This window comes from Xiphophorus hellerii, chromosome 12 (genome assembly GCF_003331165.1).
Source record: "Xiphophorus hellerii strain 12219 chromosome 12, Xiphophorus_hellerii-4.1, whole genome shotgun sequence".
In the NCBI taxonomy this organism is placed as follows: domain Eukaryota; kingdom Metazoa; phylum Chordata; class Actinopteri; order Cyprinodontiformes; family Poeciliidae; genus Xiphophorus; species Xiphophorus hellerii.
The window spans coordinates 7,058,998-7,080,013 of record NC_045683.1 but is presented as its reverse complement, the minus strand read 5'-3'; the positions used below and the strand labels follow the sequence as shown (position 1 = coordinate 7,080,013).

Below are 21,016 nucleotides of genomic sequence, written 5' to 3'. Positions count from 1 at the left end.
GCTAGATAATTTATTTTCCCTCTCTTTGTCTGTGGGTGTATTTGTGTATGTCAGCAACTAGTAAAACATTGTGCACCAAAGTGTAGTCACACTCTCTTTTCCTTCACTATCCTCAAATGACCTGAAGTTGTTGAACAAAAAGAAATGCAGATTTATCCCCATTTGTCATTGGGAAATTTGATATCATTCATTCAAATATAATGTACTATTAAATGGCTTAATCACATTAATAAAGATGCTTCCTTTATCTTGGATAATGCCCCTAGTCTATTGAAACTTCTCATTGTTTTAATTGTTCTCAAATTTCCAATCAAAACAATGGTAACAGACAACAATGCGCAACCAAATTCTTACTTAATTAGATAAATGCCACTTTCACTCAGTGATTTTCATTATGGCAACCTGCTTTCTCTGCTCCCTTAATCACATTTTCACCTGGCAGAGATGATATGCTAGAACAATGGAGACAAAACTGTTGAATGAAAGGTTGTTGGCTCCATGTACAGTAGTTAGCCTTAGGTCACTAAAAAAACTTACCAAATATACCATAGAGGTGCAGCATTTGTAAGCCATTTAAAGAAGAAATATGCTGTCTAACTTCCTTGGTTCTTTTAAGTGAACATGGATGGAGGCAGAAACATTGTCACGAAGTTCATTTCATGTAAACCTTACACAGTGCGTCTCAAAAGTATTCACACCCTAAATGAACTTTTCAGCATCTTATCATCTCACAAACAAACTTCAGTGTATTTTATTGACCTCCACAACATAGTGCATTACGGTAAAATTAATAAAAATGGACATACTCTTTTTATGAAATAAAATCCAGTTCAACTAATGCCTTCAGGAGAGTTGTGTACTCCGCAAATCTATTCTTTACGGATAAGTGGCAAAAGGAAAGCATTTTGTACAGGAAAGCCATAAGAAGTCATGTTTGCAGATTGCCACAAGTCATGTAGGAGACACAGTAAACATGAAATAAATGACTCTGAAAATTATTATAGGTTGAACAAATAGTTTAATTTAGTGTCAAAGCCTTTATAATCATCAATAAATGGCCCTAACTGATCATGGTAGTCTTCGTTTAAATTGTATAACAATAACCCACTCAACTCCAGCGAGAGGGGAAAACTACTGTATATATTCAAGTGCAACATCAAGAGGTGTAAAAAACGTAAAACACTTGATCAATACTCTGATTCACAACTTTGTCTACTGCCAGTCTCAGGCCTCTTATCCATATTAGCACATTCAGTTAATGCTTAGTGAATACTTTACTGGGCCCAGCCTGTTTTTGATTTCTTTGAGTGTGTGTAATCAGTACCCTATTGATTCATGTTAGGTTTGTCACAGCTGTTGAGGTGTGACTTCACTTAAGTTAATGAAAATCCACTTTCAGCCTTCTACTTTGAAATGAAGTTTCCTGCACTTCTGTGGTGTTTGGTATTGTTAAATTATATAAAAATAGGTTAAGGAAACAAGACAACATGTGGTCATATGTCAGAAGTTTTCTTAAGATTTCCCAAGTTTAAGTATGGCCAAAATGAGCAAGAAAACCTTTGGACAGAAGTAAAAATTGTGTTGATCTACAGAACAGTGAAAATCCACCCCAAATTCCCTAAAATAACATCACATCCATATATATTATTAACACAAATGTACCTTCTTTTTTATAATGTAAGGCTCTTAACAAAAGGTGGTTTTCTAAATGTAAAAATAAACTGGTATTAGTACCATCAACCAATACAACAGCATGTTTTTCAACTAGCAGTAAAATAGGTGAAATGTGTTAAATTCTAATATAAGATATTTTAGTTTTTAATGTTAGCAATGAGAGGAGTACATTTTGCTTTCCTGGTTAACATCTGTATTTACCAAAACATAATCAGTAGAAAACAACCTCAATGTTTTGATTTACTGTTCATACCATTTCAACTTCCACTGAGCCACACAGACGACATGGGAGAGAAATATGTACCTTTTCATGCAAAAACTTACAATATTGTCTAACTGAATTGTTCCAGGCTGAGCACCTTGATGAACGAAACGCAAACCAGCAAAACTTGTGACTTGTCACATTTTTCACAATGTTTTATGCATGAAATGGAAAGAATATTTATGTCCTTGCAGGGTCTTTTTTTTCTTCATTTTTTTGTTACATTTAGGCTGCGTGTTTGAGATAATCAAATTTTAATAAGAAAAATTTGTCAAAATTTAAATGACATGGAAAATGTACATTTTAAATGATGACTTTTTGAGGAAAAATAGCTATTCAAACCAACCAAACCCTACTCACTGACTAGAAAAAGTTATACTGTAACTGTATAAGTTCAGTCAATTGACCATTTAAATGTTAGTTAACCTATGATTTTAAAGTCTTTAAAAAATGTGTAGCTAAACTTAAATAACAATTTGAGCAACTGCGGTACAATTAACTTGAGGAGGGACTGTGGGTGTACACCCCCTCCACCCAAAATGTGCAATGGCTCCCCTTAGCAAACTGGTAGAGAAAGTAAAATTGTAAATGCATGCAAATTATAGAAATAGAATAAGAGCTATTTGATGTTACTGCTTTAAATTTTGTTACTATAACTAACTGCATGAAAAGTATTGTTATCTCTACTGTATGATGGATCCAGGCACTAGACTATTTGCTGGGTGGAATGATGCATTTGCACATCTGTCACTTGACAGCCTAAAATCCCTGAAGTCATTGAAATGAGGCAGAATAGATAGAATAAGATATGCATGCTTACTCTAGATCAGTGGTTGTGAACTTATTGTCTCAGAGAACAAAAGAGCTGTCTAAAGGGATAAGGCGAACACAGATATTCGGCCTCTGTCAAAACCTCATGTACTCTGGGAGTACCTGAGACCCATTAAGGGTACTGCCCTCCGGTTTCTGTAACCCAGATTTTCTAATTTTATACTCATTCTTTTCTTTCTTTGTCTCTCCAGTTTTCATTCAGTCCCAGTTGCACTTTTCCTGTTCTGTATTTGAATTCTGTCTCTCTGTTTCTGTTGGATCTGCCATAAATACTTGCAAAGTTACTATTTGCGTTGCTGACTTCTGGAAAAAGTTGAGCAAACAAAGGTGACAGCCATCAACTTTGGGAGGTGGTAGCATTGAGAAATTAAACATGGCACATATGCAGGAGACGAGTAGGTTGATATAGCGAAGCCACAAACAAACAGAAACAAATAGCCAAAAATAGCCAAAAATTCTAACCAGTTTAAGCAAAAATGTTCTACAAAAGATTTATGGTCTTACCTCAATGTGAAGTGTTCCAGGTTTGAATCTGTCTTCATGTATATGCCAAATGCCACTGTTTTGCCAAGTCGAAGCGGACTTGGTGGTACAAGTACCTCCAGGTTCTCATCTAATTGCAGTCTTTCTCCCTTAGCAGAAACTGGGCCGATGCTCATCTCCACAGTACCAGCTTTCATCATGTCCTGAAGGCCTCCATCGTCCACAGTACCCCACTGTCCTCCAAGACCAATCCCCAGGCCTCCAAGAGGCCCGACATTTGAACTCTGAGCTTTCCATGGCTCATTTACAATGGATGGACAGTCTTGACCAGCCCCTTCCATTGGGATGATTGAGTAGTACACATCCACTGATGGTAGAGACACTTCGGGAGGTCTTTTTCTCACTTGTGATGGTGTAAACCAAGCTGGTGGAATCTTCAGACGGACCACACAGATGCCAGATTGCCCCGTGAGACGGCAGCCTGCTGAAGGCGCTGGTTCATTGATGTCACGTACGGCCAAGGCGCGGACACATGGGAGAATGGATCTAGGAAGTGGGTCAGGCTCATCCCAGCGGCGTCCAATCAGATAAAATAGTACCTATAGAGAAAACAAATGCATGTAACATTAAAGTAAGTAGATTAAGATAGTAAAGGTAAATACATCAATACCAGAATACAAAAACCAAACACCTAAAAAATTCAGTAGATACTGACTCTCTTCAGTCATAGTCCACTTTTCTTAATTATAACTGGAATTAAATTTTTCACCATGTTGTATTTGTTTGTATTGTTGGTTTTCCTTCAGAAGCATAAAAAGCATCTGCTGCAGGACTGATATTTCTTTACAGAATGGATATATGCTTTTATTAAATCAAGTATGTTTACATTGCTGGAATCAGAATTGAAGGAGCAATTTTGTCGATAAGTGTCAAGTTTTTACGGAAACTATTTTAAAATCAGTGAACTGCAGAATTAATTATCAAAGTAACACCTTAAGATACCCCGGAATGAAGTAGTGTGGTAAAAACAAACCACTGGTTCTACGCTTTGTTTTGCACAGAGGCTCTGGACCCCCAGCTGTTGAGAAATGAATGTTTGCTGGAGGTGTGGACTCTGTTAAAGTTTTACATTTCACCCCATCACTAGTTGATTGGGTGAATCAATTACCCAATCAGCTATATAATTGATTGGGTAATACGGTAAACAGCTATGACATATGCAATGAGCGAGTTCGATGTTGAGCAGAACAAGGTGGCAGTGTTGATTCAATATTTGGAAGCGTGGCCAACACAGACTGAACAGCTTCATCCACTTTCTCTGCTGCCATTGCCAACCTACAATCGTAGGCAGACTAAAATTGTTCACGTTTTTTCTGTTTACCGATTGGCCAGTTTGAGATTCAACTGGAGGTAAGGGATTTAGTAAAAATCCCTTACTTATTCTTACCATAAAAGTTTATTTTTTTAAGCAAAGGAATCCTAGATGATATATGCAATACATAAAATTTGCAAATATGACTTATGGAGAGAACTCAGAAAATTATGTTCTCTATTAATGTACAACTAGTTCTGATATTTTTAAGAAAACTTTTTTCCCCCTCATAAATATGAAATGTGAAAAGTCCAAAAACCAAAGAAGTGATAAAACAAATTGGGATGTACCTGAATCCATGATCTTGTTGACCCCACTTTATGGACCACCACTTGACCTTTGATCCTCCAGTTCATCGTCACCTGACTGACTGAGGTCAGCAAATGTGGTTGAGGACCTCGAAGAAGCTCCGTTGGGATCATTTGCTCGATGCTCAGATTTCCATAGCTGCAATTGACACTGGGCTGGGACTGTGGAGCAACGCCTGGCTCCAGCTGGTGAAGAAAGAATGGCTCAGTCCGTGATGACAGGCTTCCATTTCGCATGACCTCCTGATTAGCTTCCCGCAGAAAGAAGGCAGAGTCAGTGCCGCTTAGCTGGCATTGGACTGGGAGATAGGTCGGGAGGGAAGAGGAGAAACGAGGCTGGGAAAAGTCCGGTCCTGCGCCTGGTCCACCCCCTGCTGCTCCTAACGAGCTGTCAGACACTGAAGAGAAAAATTGACAAAGGACAAAAGTTAAAAAAACAGAAGAGAGGAACAGCATAAAAAGGTCAAACAATAGTTTGACCATTATTATACTTAAAGGTGTTGGTGAAACCTGGCTTTGTGTGTTCTTTGTTCACCAGAGCAGAAAATAATTTATTCACATAAAATTGACGTTGCATAAATCCATCTTTAATGACCATTGCAATGAATTTTTATTCACACTCTGATTATTCACACTCTGATATAAACACATGCGCACGTATATCAGCTTCTTTCACACAAACATCTCCACTCACTGACACACACAAAGGCCATAATGTATGGAGCGACTAACACTTGTTGCATCACAGAGACATTCTGATAGAAACATAAGCTCACAGTTGTGTCCATGAGGTATTGCCTAAACATCACAGCTTGCATTAAGGCATCACTATTTTTAACACCAATTCTATGAGCAAAGGCCCCACATATGTAAAAATGGCATATTGCTCGTTTGTAGTTTTTTTCATTATACTGAAATCAGATTTTTGTACATTTCAATGTGTATTCTTTGTCTTTTTTCCATTTTAATCATGTTGAGAAAAGGAAATAAATGCAATTTTTAGGAAATGTTTCCATCAAAGCACATCCACTAGTATTGCAAAATTAATAAGTAATACAAAAAGGGACTGTTTTGATTCGAGTGCAAAAAAGAATTCTAGTTTTGTCTGTTTTTCTTTGTATTATTGACAGCTTAGCAAACACCAGGCTGAGTCTGTCTGTTTAGCACAGCCATGGCAGCTTTGCTCGACAAAAGGAGAATCGGATACTCCTCCTGTAGTATGAAATTGAGGTGCCCTCAAGCTAGTTCAGGCAACTCCAGCTGTGCCGCAGTTTCAGATGTGATCTTCACAGATGTGGTTTATCAATTTTTGTGGCCTATTTAATATGTATGTTCCCTTTGTCATTTAATCCTGCTGCTACTTCTCTCTGCCTACTGTCTGCTACTTTTCTACCCCTTCATCACTCCAGGATTCGTCTCCTATTTCAATGGCAATGCTAGAAGACATTTTCAGGGGGCAAAGATTTGCATCAGACCCTCAGACGTTGAAAAGCATAAACATGTAGTTGTGAGGTTGGCACCTAGTTGCCAAACCCAAATTTATAGAATGATCTTTATATTATTAAAGTGATGCATTTTTAAACATGGCATTAAGGCATGGAAGTGTCTGGGTAAAACAATAATGTCAACCGGTCTGCATATTTATAGATAAAAAATTTACAAAACAAGTAAATCCTTTAGCTCTACAGAGTTACTCAATGCTACAAAAGAGAATATGTAGGTGTGAAAAACTGAGTAAAAGGTGTAACGAGCTTTATTACTGTTCTCTAAAATGCTAAAAGCAAACCATTTCATAAATGGTTTATGGGCAACTATTATAATAATACAATGGCAAAGAATAGGTTACATGATTGTGCTGCAGTCCTGTAATTTATCTACACCTGTGTCTGTAAGCTGTCACAGCTCCAAACTACTTCATACAGCTACATCAAACACAGGTGATTAAACACAGAAGAAAAAACTTAGGTTGAGTAAACGTAGGAAGTTGTATTAAAATGAATGGGTGTGCGCCTGGCATTTATAATACTTCAATGTACTGTACTGTAAAAAGAGATTTAAATGTTTTCAACACTTATTTGACATTGTAAATCTATTATCTTCTTAGACAATGAACAGAAAAATACGTTTTTACTCCAATTGTAGTGAAACAAAGAAAATGCACATGCAGAATGAGAAGTTTGTGAGGGAAATTGCATGACTGTATTTTTTATGTGTCCTTGGGAAGCAGAGTGTGAAAATATAATGAGGGTGGGACAGAGTAGCGCTGTCTGGGGCAATTCATACTGAGGCGACTTCACAAAAAACAAGAGCAGCGGAATAAACCGCTACCTCTGTAAAAATGAGTAAGCAGGTTTTTTGGTTATGGTGCCTGGGCACGTAGGGATAAGTTTAAAGTTGAGGAGACAAGCAGAAGGAACATCAGACAGCAAGCAAGTAACAGAATAGGGGAAAGACGACAGACCCAGAGGAAGTAGGAAACAGGGTGAGAGAGAAAAAGATGGTAAAATGTCTGTGAAAATTTGCACAAAAGATGTCAATTTGGATAACTGGTGGTGGTTTTGGCATTTCTATGTTACACGAGGTGGCTGCACATGACTCACCAAAAATTACACTCCAGTCCAGTCCGCAGTCTTAGTAAATGGATTTGAAGCACTTCATGAATAAAATGTTTGACTGAATGCTAAGATGACTGGTAAGAAAAAAAAAAAATTGAGTACAGCCTATTGAGCTGAAAAATTAAAAGTTTCAGTTAAACACAGTTACTAAAGTGTTCTTGTAATGTGAGAAAACATTAAAAAAAATCTAAAAGCATAATTTTTCAAGTTTTAAAATTATACATATTAGTCGTTTTAAAAAAACAACACAAAATACTGAGATAGCCCCAATAATATCTGTAGTCCTGTCAGACTAAACTTTTAAATAATAATTTAAAATAATTCTTAATTTTACCAATAGCTTTTCTCTGACTAGAAGTGTGGAATGGCCTGGCCAGAGTCCCCACTCAAATCTTGTGCACTTGGTATTGGACCATTTTTTCCTGATCTTTCCATCTTGTAGCATTGACAAATCAATCATAGCAGCTTCTATCTGCTTATCAATAATCAGAATGTGTAGTTGGTTGGCCATTAGCATTTTGTCGGTTTGTATCTTGAAGTCCAACAGGATCTTAGCTGAGATAAGATCTTTCTAAGGTGATTCTTTGGCATGTTGACCTGAGATCTACAGATGTTCCTGTACAGTCCATCAGCTAATTTGTGTTCCATGTTTCCCTTTCCTGCCAAAACTTTGGCGGGAAAGGGATACAGTGGTTTCAAGTTTTTCCTTCAAGGATTGTTCCTCTCTTCCAGCTTCCAAATATTACACATTCACTGAGCACTTCATCCCTTCGGGCCATCTTCCCAATATCTTCTTGTTCTTTTTCTGTGGTCTGAATTTCCTCATTTGGGCACCTAATTATCCCAGCAGGATGTCTGATTGCTAGCGAGGCAGGCTGTTGATTGCCTGGACCTTGTTCTTCCCATTGAGCTGATTTCTCACAACATGTCTTAGTCATTGCCGGTATTTGGCTGTTGCTTTTGCCTCATGATCTGTTCATGGTTGCCATTTGCCTGTGGTATTCCAAGTTACTTATAGCTTTCCTAAACATCTGTTACTTTCTCATCTGGGAGTGAAATTCCAACCATGTCAAGTAACTTCCCTCTCTTAGAGAGGTCCTATGATGCGCCTTTAACCCAGTTCAGGTAGTGGAAGACACCTCCTCCTGTCTCCGCACATGCGTGAAGGTGTTGCAGGACAGGAGGGATCTTCTAGTGACAGACTGTTGCATCTTAGGTGCAAAAAGGAGCATTGTGAAAGATCCTTCATCCCAGCAGCTGTTAGTCTTTGAAACCAGCACTTTTACTAACAAGTTGAAGCTTCAGCAGCAGTAAAAGCTGCTGTTACTTGCACAGTTCTTCCATTTCTTGAAAATAATCTGCTTTTATGCACAAATATATATGCATATTGTGAAAAATCTTAAGTTATCCCATTCATTCTTTAAATCTTAACTGTACAGATTTTTTCTTATGCTGGAAATTTGGTCTTACTGTATAGTCTACTGTTATTTTTGTTTTTGTATTTTCACCATTGTGTCAGTCTGCACTTCCACTTGCCTGTCACTTTGCTGCTGGTTCTCCTGAAATCCCCACCGAGTGACAAAGGATATTTCTTTTTTTTTTTTTTTTCATATTCTTTTTTATATGAAAGAGATTTTTATAAAATATACATTTCATGTTATCATGGGATATGACTTCATTTTATTCTTTGGAAACATAGCAGCTGAATGCTTCCAAAACTTTGGAGACTAGTTTTGCATCTTTTTGAAGTCATTGTTATACAGACACATACCTGCTGCTACTTTTGGTTGAAGAGAACATTATCCCTAGAGGCTGAAAATTTTTTTATGAGAGGCTTAAAATAATCACAGGCTATGGATCATATGGTCACAACACATCAGCACATTAGGTTTTGCAAGCTCTGTGTTTTCTTCCCTCATTCATTTTCCATCATTATGGGTGTCCTTGAGGTGTCTGCATGGATGTTTCGGTATCCACAGGAATCCTGTGAAGCATATGTCAGAGTCCTGTACAGGGACCTTGAGCACCTGACACATACATGCAGAGCTTTTTCATGCAGGCACAACTTGACCCTTGGATAGAGTCTGAAACACGATGATATACTAAACAGTGTTTTTATTTATTAATGTTTTTTTTAATGTTTATTCATTTTCAGCCATTTTTGTCTGAAAAAAATCAAAGGAATTTTTACTATGATTATGGATTGCAATATTGTCAATCTTTCACAAATGCAAGAGAAAGCATTAATTCATAATAATACGTGTTACTTTTTAACTGTATTAATAATCTACATTGAAGGAAACTGAAATATTCCCAGTCACTACAGTCATTGGCTCAATAGGGGGCGCTGTGTTACAAGTCAGAGTTGGCACTATCATCCTTACAATGGTATGTCTTTGGCTACAATTAAAACTGGCAAAGTCCAGTTTCTCTGGCATCATTACTTTGGCAACCACAAAACACAACAGGAGTCCATACCCGCTGTGCCCTGCTGCACACACAGACCCACTGACTGTGTGTGTCCAAGTGGATTTCTGAGCAATCCAGTCCTCCTGAACATGCATGCATAAAAATGTGTCTGCTAGCCATTTAAAAGTCTGAAAGCGCGCATATGTGTTCTTTTGGAAGGTTGCTCACAATCAAGAAAGTTTACTGAACATAAACCTGAAACTGTGTGAGAGAGAGTGACTGTGTGTGCGTGCGTGTGTGTGAGGGCGAAATTGGACAGGAATAAAGCCAGATGTACAGAGATTTGACAAGGCCCATCTGTGATCCTTCTTTCTCCCCCAAAAATGCCCATCCTGCTCTATTTCCAAGTGCAGACACGCTCACACACGGCCAGTAATCAAAACACACTGAAGCGTGCAGGACAGGAAGAGAAAGAAAGAAAGACAGCAAGAGCAAAGCCAGATGGGTCTTAGTCAGGAGGAAAGATACCAAGATGTGATAACAGCATCAGTTTTGCTTGATATTGTGTTGGTAAAATATTAGATCATATTAATGTCATTAATATGACATTTTATTAAAGTGATACACACATATGCACACATTGAGGGTTGCTTTTTCTTATGTTCTTGATGTGTCTGATTCAAGTGTGTAAAATCAGTATTCTGTAAAGAGGAACATAATGAAATGTCTCTGGAACGATACATTACAAGCTCACACACAAACTAATTCTGTAAGGCGGAAATGTCTCAGGTTATAGATGTATTAAAATCAGTGAGCTAGCATTCAGACAGACTAATATATTCATATCAGCTCTAAAATGCCAGACTTGAACAAAGATGTGAATGACATTAACTTGTTTGATGATTTTGTGCTCATGAATTATGAATGTTTTGAAATTTGAGTTTCATTTTCAGTTGCTTATTTTTCTAACCCTAAATGTGCTATAAAATGGACTGTTTAGTTATATAGTCCAATTTGTCTACAATTTATATATATATATATATATATATATATATATAATACATTCTTAGTATAGATTTTCTTTCCAGTCATTGGTTTTTCCTTTAGTTTATTGATTTTTTTTTTGATTTTTTTTTTACAGCAAATTGCAGAAAGTACAAAAAAATAACCCCCAAAAAACTTCCTATCTTCATCAGTTACTTTGAAGTCACTTTGTCAAATCTCTTTTTATAGTTTAGTATGTCAACCCTAAAAAACATTTTTGTCATTTTTTTGTTCTTTCCCCTGTAAATTCTCTTTATGGAGCAAAGATATCCTAAGCATGTGAAACAGGGCAACAAACAAACAAACAAAAAAAAACAGTGTTGATTTACAACTAAAATGTTCAGATTTGAAAAGTATTTGACAAGGAAACTTCAAAACAGCAGTTTGATTTTGCGTGCTGTGACAGTCTAGAAAGTAAATCCATCACAGATGAAGTTTTGGTGAAGTATGAACACTATTGATTTCAAAGATGGCAGTCTATCTGAGAGAAGGGGAGAGTTATCGAGAGAAATGGCAAGACAGAGATGTTTTTTTTTTGAGTCACGGAACAAAGAAAGAGAAAAAAAAGACATAAGGAAAGAAAGGAAAAACTAGTGAGAAGAGATAAGATGAAAGAGGGATGAGGTTTCTATTTCTGAGCAGTGCATTCATCATGAGAGTTTATTTTGGTGGGCTCTCATTCTTCCATTGTCTGGCTTGCTATAATTCTGCCCAGGCTTTTCTTTCAGGTGCTAATTGTATTTTTTTCAGCATTAAAGATGAAACCTAATATTTCAAATGTGCACTGTCTTTGTTCCACACCCACTGAGTTAGGCTTTAGTTCCCCCAGAGTAATATCAAAAACGCATGTAATGAAAAAGGTGACTTTGATGTTGTCAAAATGTGCTCCCAGACTGAACAGCGTGAGCCACAAATGAATCTAAAATGCTTGTATGTTTGAAATTTAATAAAAAGATATCAAACCAGAATTTAAAATATTTCAGATTTGGTGAACATAACATGACAGATAAACTATTGCTTGGAGGTGCAAAATAAAATGAAGAAACAAGGGACTGCACACCCCTCTACTTAAAGTGAAAGAAAGTTTAAGAGTCTTGAAATTCTTATGAGCAAACCTGCACTTGTTGATTTTGTGGATGAAAACATAATTTAAAATTTAAAAAAATGAACAGTGAATTTAAAACATGTTGTTTTAAATTCCACACATTTTATCCCTTGTTGCATAAAAATGAAAGTTATGTTTTTTTTATCTTTCACTTATGATTTTTAAGCAAACTCTTAATAAAGATAAGTACAGCAGTGGTGGAAGAGTTGTAATAAAGGTACAAAGCAGTGGTATTATCAGACTCATGGTTACCATTCTGTAATCCATATGACAAAGCTGTGGGTCTTCTGCCAGATATTATGATTAATGTGCTTAATGTATACTTCAGCAGTAATGGAAAGGTAAAAAAACAAACTGGTGGAGACTACCATCAGCTCTTGAGCCATTCAACAGCTGGTTAATGTGGAGATGCTGACTAAGAAGTTTCAATGAGTTCTTGGGACAATTCCTCCACTGCTTCCCTTCTAAGTGCTACTAGATTTTCTACCTCTGAAAGAAAACACTGTTTCCTCTGTACCCTCCAGATAGGAGAAACAGGACTAATTGATTATTTTGAGCGTCACATGAAATATTTTACATATTTGTCAGACAGAATGCACAGAACTATGTGTGCAAAAAGGCAACTAATCTCTCAGTACATGGAGAACTTAAGCATCTTTGTATTTATTTACATGTTAGCTGGTTTAAAAATCAACCACCACTTCATTGGAATGATCATTTTGTTGTATCACTGAGTAAATCAGAGCTCATCTGTTTGAGGATATCTCAGGTTTTCAAACTTAAATTAGATTTCTGAATAATGGTCTTCTGAAAAAAGGTTTTCTTACAGTGATTGATTTTGTTTTCGTTTTTTGTCAAAGAGTTACCTATTGGATTTTGCCTACCCTATGTTTCAAAATTCCCAATACTGCCACACACATTTACACCGGGTTTTGATTTATGTCCTTGTCACTGGGTCAAAGAATTCACATCTCCCAAGCTATGCTCTGACCAACACTTTGCTCCTCTGTTCCTAACCCCCATCACAGCTTTTCCAACATGCTGGGTTGGATCCAGTATCTCCCTTTTCGTATTATATCAAAAAAAGTTTTTTCTTATATTTTTCTTTACACCTTTATATATGGCTTCACAGTCCTCAGCTTGTCTTTAAACCTTCCCAGTTATTTCCCTTTGGTCTGTAGAATGATATTTTTTCAAAAGGAGTGCCTAACGAACAGAAAAAATGCCATGCCACTACTACAGATATTTTCTTGATATAAAACAAATCATTGGTCTACGTCAACCGACTCTGTTTGTGAATCTCTTTATAAGCATATGGAGGAAAGAGACGGGATGTAAAAGAAGACAGGCATCTAGAAAATGTCATATTTAAAAGTTTACCTTTGTCATTTCCTGAACGGTCGAAGCAGATTCACAGAAGTTCAAAAATAAAACATTTTGTTGAAATAAAGAAGATGAATTTAATGTTTTTCTTTTCTTTCCACGGCTAATGCAACCATTTTATTTATCAGTTGAGGATGTTATGTTCCAAATAATTTCATAAAACAGTCATTTTTCAGTGTCGTAACTTCTTTTAAATCTGTCTTCATTTTTGTATATTAATAGTGATGAATACGACTGAAGTGGAAGAAAAGCTAAAGTTTTTGTGTCATGCAAATATATTCAAATCTCGTTTGCTTTACCCCTTTTGTGCATACAAGAAATCACCCTCACAGATCGCTCTTGTGACAAGAACAAAGTCACTGTTGGATAAAAAACACCCAAACTAATAGGGACCCATTTACAGTTTGCAGCAAGTCATGTAGGGGACACAAAAACATGTAGAACAGAGGTCAGACAACACCAAACCAAAACGTTTTGACTCAATTATAGTCTTGTTTCAGCAACAGCAATATCTATAAAATAATAAACACGGTAAGATTAAACATTCTGTATATAATCAATGTATAATTAGATATAAATTCAGACATTTACAAGGTTAACATGACAAAATCTGTGAGTATTTAAACCTCTGCAAGGTTCTGTGACATTTCTGATGAGTAAAATTAATATGAAACATCCAGTAAGGAAATAACATGATGTTGGAATGAGCACTTTGAAAATAGTTTGAATTCTGTAGCTGTGATTAATGAAACTCCAGACATAAGGTCTTTTGTGTGCAACTGGTACAATCAGAGCAGAGAAGTGTGAAGAGCAATTTCAAATCCTACAACTGAGGGAGAAGCTGGAACAAATAAAGGAAAGGGCTCTCAGAGAGGAAGTCGAGCAGCACATGCAGAAACAGAGGAGAAGGGTGCAGGATGTGCAGAACTCTTGGTGGCTTACAGACATTCTCTGACTCCAGTGAGCTGGATGCTGAATGCTTTGAATCATTTTGGGCATTTTCCAACTAAAAAGGTTTTCTAGACTTCCAAATTTTTGAATCTAAAAAACAAAACAAAAACACAAACCTTTGACCAACAGTTCTTCTAAACGCTAGGACTAATTGTAAACCTTATATGAAAATAAAAGGATTATTCTCAAAGCATGAAGAACATTATCTTGATGAAGTGACCGGCACTGCTTTGAAAGGATTTAGCACATCAAACTCTATAGATTGTCACCAATCATAGTTGTTAATGATAATAGACATCTGAAGAAACATCTTTCAACTAGCACTCCTTAAGTGTGAATTTGGTCCAATGATAAATCCACTAGTCCTTGCTATCATTCAATTCTATCCTTCAGTGATCCACATCTAGTCGACCAACTTATAAAAGCTGCTTATAGAGCTGAAAGATTTCCCGCATCAACCGACTTAGGAGGAGAAACAAAGCAATGCGCTTTGTAGCATACAGGACAAAAGATTATCTGCAAAGGAAGAATTTATCCTGAAATATTGATGGTCTCCAGAAGTTAAGTTTAAATGGGAGGAAGAGTTAAAACAGAGACAAACATTGAAAAGTAAAGGGGAGAGAAAGGGCAGGAAAATAAAAGATGGAAAAAGTAAGACTGAACATGACAGGGACAGACAAGGACTGAGGAAGGGCTTAAGGACAAAGAACTAGAAGAGTGGGTAGGAAAGGGAATATGAGTACTGAGAGCAAGTAAGGCAGAAGGACAAGACAAGACTTAATGGAGATAAATGTTGAGAGGAGCTGTGCAAAAAGAAATGGATAAAGGTGGATAGGACAGTGAAGGAGTGGAAGAAAAATAGGACAAAATCTGAACCAAAAAGTGAAGGAGCCCACAGAAGAGAACATCCACTAAAGGTATTATTTTATTAGCTCAAATTGACAGTGATAAAAAGATAATTGTGTCGTCAACCTAGCATGCATGACCAAAAAGGTTAACATTGGGTTTTAAATCAGTCATTAGACATCTGCTCTTCAAAGAAAAAAGGGGTAGCGAACGAGAACAAGTCTAGCTCCAACACAACTGACTAAAAAAAAAACAATGAATGAGACACTTTTAGATTTTTATTTCTAGAATTGTCTATCTTATAATAAACAATTTTTAAACTAATGGCCTTGTGTCATTGTTTCTTCCATTTCACAATTATGTACTGCTTTGTTTTGGTTTATTACATACAAAATGGGGGAAAGTTCAGTCTCAATTAAAACGACTAATTTCCAGAACCTGATTATAAGCACACGTTGCAAAAAATCATTACACCTTTGGTCACATTTGTCAAGATCCAGGTGTCCATGTTGTGCATACCTTAAATTTATTACGTTATTACAATATTTTATTATAATTATTAATCTTAGCAAATTTGTAGATTTTAAAATTAACTTTTTAGTTTATAAGCTAACAAGCTAAAAGCAACTGTAAATGTGAATAACTACAAAATATTAAACAGCTTTTTAAACAGTTAAATCTTATCAAGACTTTTGTCAAAACGAGTAGAAATGAAGCAAATGTCAGTTCACGTCTTCCTGAGCTGTGGATGTTAAGCGTATAAGTAAATTCCTTCTTAATGTGATGCATATGGAGTGAAATGTGCTCAGAAACTTCATTTGCACCAGCACTCTCACAGGTTACTTTTAAAATAAATATCTCTGTAATGCTACGTTGTGTTGTAGTGTAGCACATTCTCCATCGACAGCATCTAATTGCAGACTATTGATTTCCACTTGAACAAAATGCCACCACTCCTTCGTGCTGCTGTAATAGGACTTTATTTAAAAGGTTAAGGATCACTTAAATGTTACGTTAACATGGCTACCGGCCTGCAAGAACAAAACCAATTTTCTTCCGTCTCCATAGGAGACGCCTTGTATTTTTTCCTGTTGTCAAACATGGAGAAATTGTGAGCTAGGTTTAAGACTGGATGGAAATGGAATTCAATATTTCTTATTTTCTTTGTAAGATACAAGATTTCAATTCATGTGCTTGTGTTAAAGAAAAATATGTATTATCAATCTTTGTTTCCATTTAAAGAATATGGTAAGAAAATTATTCCTTTTAATTTTAATCACAATTTTATTTCATTACTAATTTGTCAATAGGAATTTTTTAAGACGGTTTACAAAAATACCACTTACCGACTAAACACAGACAAACATTACCCTTTATGTCCTACATTGCCCTTTATGTCCTTTGGTTCCTTCCTTTTTAAAAGGTAAGATAGCTTGACGGAAGCTTGATAGACATTATACCTCATCATTTGAAAAAATGACTTCTTAGCACACCATGCCCCTGTAATCCTTCATTAATCTGTTTACAGCTCTAATCTGATTAGTCCAATCTGATTAATGTTCAACAGTTAATTACAGGAATCTAGTGCAAGTAATCTGATTCTCCGATCAGAGAAGGATTATTACACTTTTGACAGTCTCCTCCCTACTTGCCTTCCCCCCCGGTTTCCTGAGTCTTTATCAGTATCAGGCTTTTTCACATTTCCCTTCAGTTTAGCTTGCATCTTTTAGCTCTGTTGCCCTGGGACTCTTTATCTGGCTTTCTTTTCCTTGTCAACATACCTCTCTCTCATCCCTTTCCATCATCTGGCTTTCATTCCTGTTTATCCTTCATTTCATGTCTCTTATCCATTGATTTCTACAGCAGAAATACAAATTAAACTTAAGGCCTGACGAGAGAAGATATTTTTTATCACTCCTTCCATAACGCATCAGCCACTTTAATCTAAAGAATTACTTTTAAACATTTTTGGGAAAACATGAGGAATGGTAATTATCACTTTGCTCAACTTGGCAAAGTTAAACAAAGTGATAATGGTTGTGAAGTTAATCTAATTTCTTTATTTACCTTCTATTATGGTGAAAGCTGCATCCCTCAAACTTATACAAAACAGCATTGATGATCTACTCTCCAATAATTAGGGACTAAAATACCCCAAAATGTTTTTAATATGAGCTTTTATACTTCTTTAATCCAACATCTGCACCAGTGTGTTCATTATTCATGGAGATAAACAAACATTTCTCCACCTGTTGCATTTCAAAATTAAACTTTTAATTTTAAAATGCTTTTAAATGCAAGTTTAAAAGTAGGGTTAATCTGATTTTCTTTTTCTTTTTATATATTTTACTCCTGGAACAGTTGTTAAAAATTATACGTAACATCACTTCTGAGCGAATTTCTTAGTCAGGGTTTAAAATAATGTCTGGTTAATTCAACAATAATGGTAACATAATGGCAATTTCTACCTACAGACCATATACACTTCCCCAGGTATTACATACACACAGAGACATCAACTAAGTTTTGATTTATTTTCCTTTTTAACTTTCATTTGATAGAGACAAATGACATTAATTAAAAAGTTATTGTCCCAGAGTTAGCTAAAGACCATTTTTCATCTTTTTTTTTTTTACATGCAATCAGAAACTAGAATTCTTCCAACAGGGGAGATTACTAAGTTTTGGGTTTTGACTCAAGTTGGACTTAAATCCTAGGTTGTGACTTAGAATCGTAGTCCAGGACTCAAGTCTCATTAACAATAATCATCCGATAATAAGGAGTGAAAGCAGGCCAGTATATAAGATACAGACTGCAGTTCTGACAGATGATGCACTGCTGCACGTATTTTACTGTGACAAGATGTCCTTGATTTATTAGTCAAGGATGTTCACAGACCTCGGGCCATTAAACCTTCATAACAATCTATTTATCTTTGCTGTAGTTTTATAATTATGGCCACATGTTTCTCCAACTAAACCATCATATAAGTGTTCTGATCAAATGGTTTGATTTGAAACTGGACATGTGTTAATTTCTATTATTTTTCATTGAACACAAATGTGCATTTACATAATTAGCAATTCACAATTTTGAAAATAATTTAAAGGTGCTCAAAACAGTTTTTTGCAAGTTAAATTAAATGTTGAGATTAAAAAGCAATTGTAAACATGACTTCATGTAAAACATTGCAGGCTAGATGAGAAATCATTTATTTCCTTCAGACTTGAGTCTACACTTGGACTAGCATCTCAAATACTTGAGGTTCGACTTAAACTTGAGGAAAATTACTTGTGATCATTTTGGCCCACTCTTAAGAAAAGATTAAGACTTAGGCTATTCTATGTTACACACTCACACAACTACAACAAAGATACATCTAAAAAAAAAGCCTGTTTCTCACAGAAGACTCATAAATAAAGGACACTTACAGCTATGCTGATGTCACAACGACATAGTGACCCATAGTCCATAAATCATCAACTTACACTTGATTCCAACAATGTGATTTTAAAATATTGCACACCTCTTCTCCTTCCATCCCTGTCATTTCATGTATTTTCAATTAAATCTGCAGAGAGACCCTGTAATATTGAACATTTTTGACCATATATCACAACTGACAGTCATAGCTGTCTTTGTGTCCTTCACCTTGAATTTCCCAGTCACTTTCTGAAAGAACTTTCAAAGACCTGAATTTAACACCAGTATGAAATAAAAATGAAATAAAAACCATCAAAACCAAAGAGACAAGGTCATCCATTTAGGGATAAATGGATGATAAATAGGGATAAGATATTCATTTTATGATGAACATGATTATGAATATAGCTGTGAGATTATATTTTGGATAAAATTCAGCTATATAGAGTTTCAAGATCACTGTTTTAAGGTTTTTCAAACAACTCTGATCAAATATTCACTGGATAAGACCATCCATCCATCCATCCATTTTCTTACACCCTGGTCCCTAGTGGGGCTGGGAGGTGCTGGTGCCTGTCTAACGTTCCGGGTGAGAGGCAGGGTCACAGGACAACACAGAGATAGACATGACAAACAACCATGCTCACACTCTCACACTCTCACCTAGGGAGAACTTAGAGAGACCAATTAACCTAAGTTATGTTTTTGGACTGTGGGAAGAAGCCGGAGTACCCAGAGAGAACCCACGCATGCACAGGGAGAACATGCAAACTCCGTGCAGAAAGACCCCGGGCCGGGAATTGAACCCAGAACCTTCTTGCTGCAGGGCAACAGTGCCACCATCTGCGCCACTGTGCAGCCCCTGGATAAGACCATCTATATAATATTTTAGTCTTTCTTTGTTTGAAAGAGAAAAAGCAAGAAAAGGCATAAAGATTGCATCAAATTTAAACGACAGCTCCAGTTTTTTCGTTTGCAGTTCTGACATTTTTCATTTCTTCTACAAAAATTGTTGGTCAATCTTTTTACACAGCCTGAGACCGACAGACAAACACTATGCATTTTTAATTCTGGCAGGAAAAATAACTATTTTTGCTGATAATTTGTTAGATAAACCATCTATATTTTACTTTTTAACTGCCCTACTTCTTCTTTGTTCTCCGAATTTAGCTGTTGTCTCCTTAGTTCCCTTTTTTCCTTTAGTCAACAAGCCTTTACAAAAAGTTAAATTGAGCTAAAAGTAAACATTGTATGAGATTGTGGAAACATACAGCTATGCATGTTGTTTCATGTCAGTTTCTTTTAAAGTTATCATTCTATTCTGTTAGCTTAGAAGTTAGTAAGGTTTTGAAATAAGTTCTTAAGGTATAAGAATTTAAAGGGCAATTATTATGTAAAATCAACTTTGAGCTTTATGTTCTAGTGTTAATTCCTTATAAAAAACATACCTGAAGTGTTGCTTTGATTATTACATGTATTCTTGAGAAATCCTTAAATTTCCTGTGGCAGTTCTTTAGCCTAAACAAATATTGTTACTTTCCTTTGCAATGTTTCTGTTCCACATACTTGTCATTTTGTTTATTGCTGTTTAAAAATTCTTAATAATTCTTTGCTCCTTTTTCCATACCTGTGGTTCAAACAAAAACCAACTTATTGAATATCTTATTTCGTGGTCATGTTATCAATTCAATCCTGAATCCAAAGAGAGAAACCACCGAGATGCTAAGATACTGAACTGAAGACCCCAAAGCCTCAGGTTCAGTATAACCTCCCCGGATAGAAAGAGGAGCAGTAGCGAAGGCTGAAAATCCTTCCCGTCTAGGGAGGCAAGGAGCTGGCTGAACTCAGAGGAGAAACTTAGTTCAGAGAACAGAAACTGCCTTACCCAAACATAACAATTTTCTCAGACAAAAGTCAAGTGATTAGAGAAATTGCTCCACCAATCCAAACTCACTATTTATTTCAAACCGTTTACAAAAATATATAAGCGAACAAGCAATCAGTGGGACAGAGAAAAACATCTGCATACATAACTAAGAACAAAATTATTTGTTTACCACTACTTCTAGTTTTATAATTCATGAGACTCACACTTTAATATAGAAATAAACATACATGTAGCCATTATTATCATTACAATGTACTATGATGAAAAAGGCAGATAAACATCCATTTTTGATTAAAAATAATATTCCTTTTTTCCTACCAACTGATGCATTCTCATTGTACTTTGTTACATGCTTCTGAAGCAACAATTGTGCTTCATTTATTTCCTTTCAATTATTATTACATCTCCATGCATAAGAGGCT

At 36.0% G+C, this 21,016-nt stretch overlaps 1 protein-coding gene across 1 annotated transcript in view; it reads right to left on the bottom strand.

Annotated features, from left to right (window-relative positions):
* The window catches only part of LOC116729583 (transmembrane protein 132B), a 250,503-nt gene that overhangs the window by 161,758 nt on the left and 67,729 nt on the right, over positions 1-21,016 (bottom strand). The window contains exons 2-3 of the mRNA XM_032578227.1: positions 4,913-5,328; positions 3,272-3,849 (exon numbers count right to left, since the gene is read on the bottom strand). Coding sequence (XP_032434118.1) covers positions 3,272-3,849; positions 4,913-5,328 — 994 coding nt within the window. The remainder of the gene's footprint in view (positions 1-3,271; positions 3,850-4,912; positions 5,329-21,016) is intronic.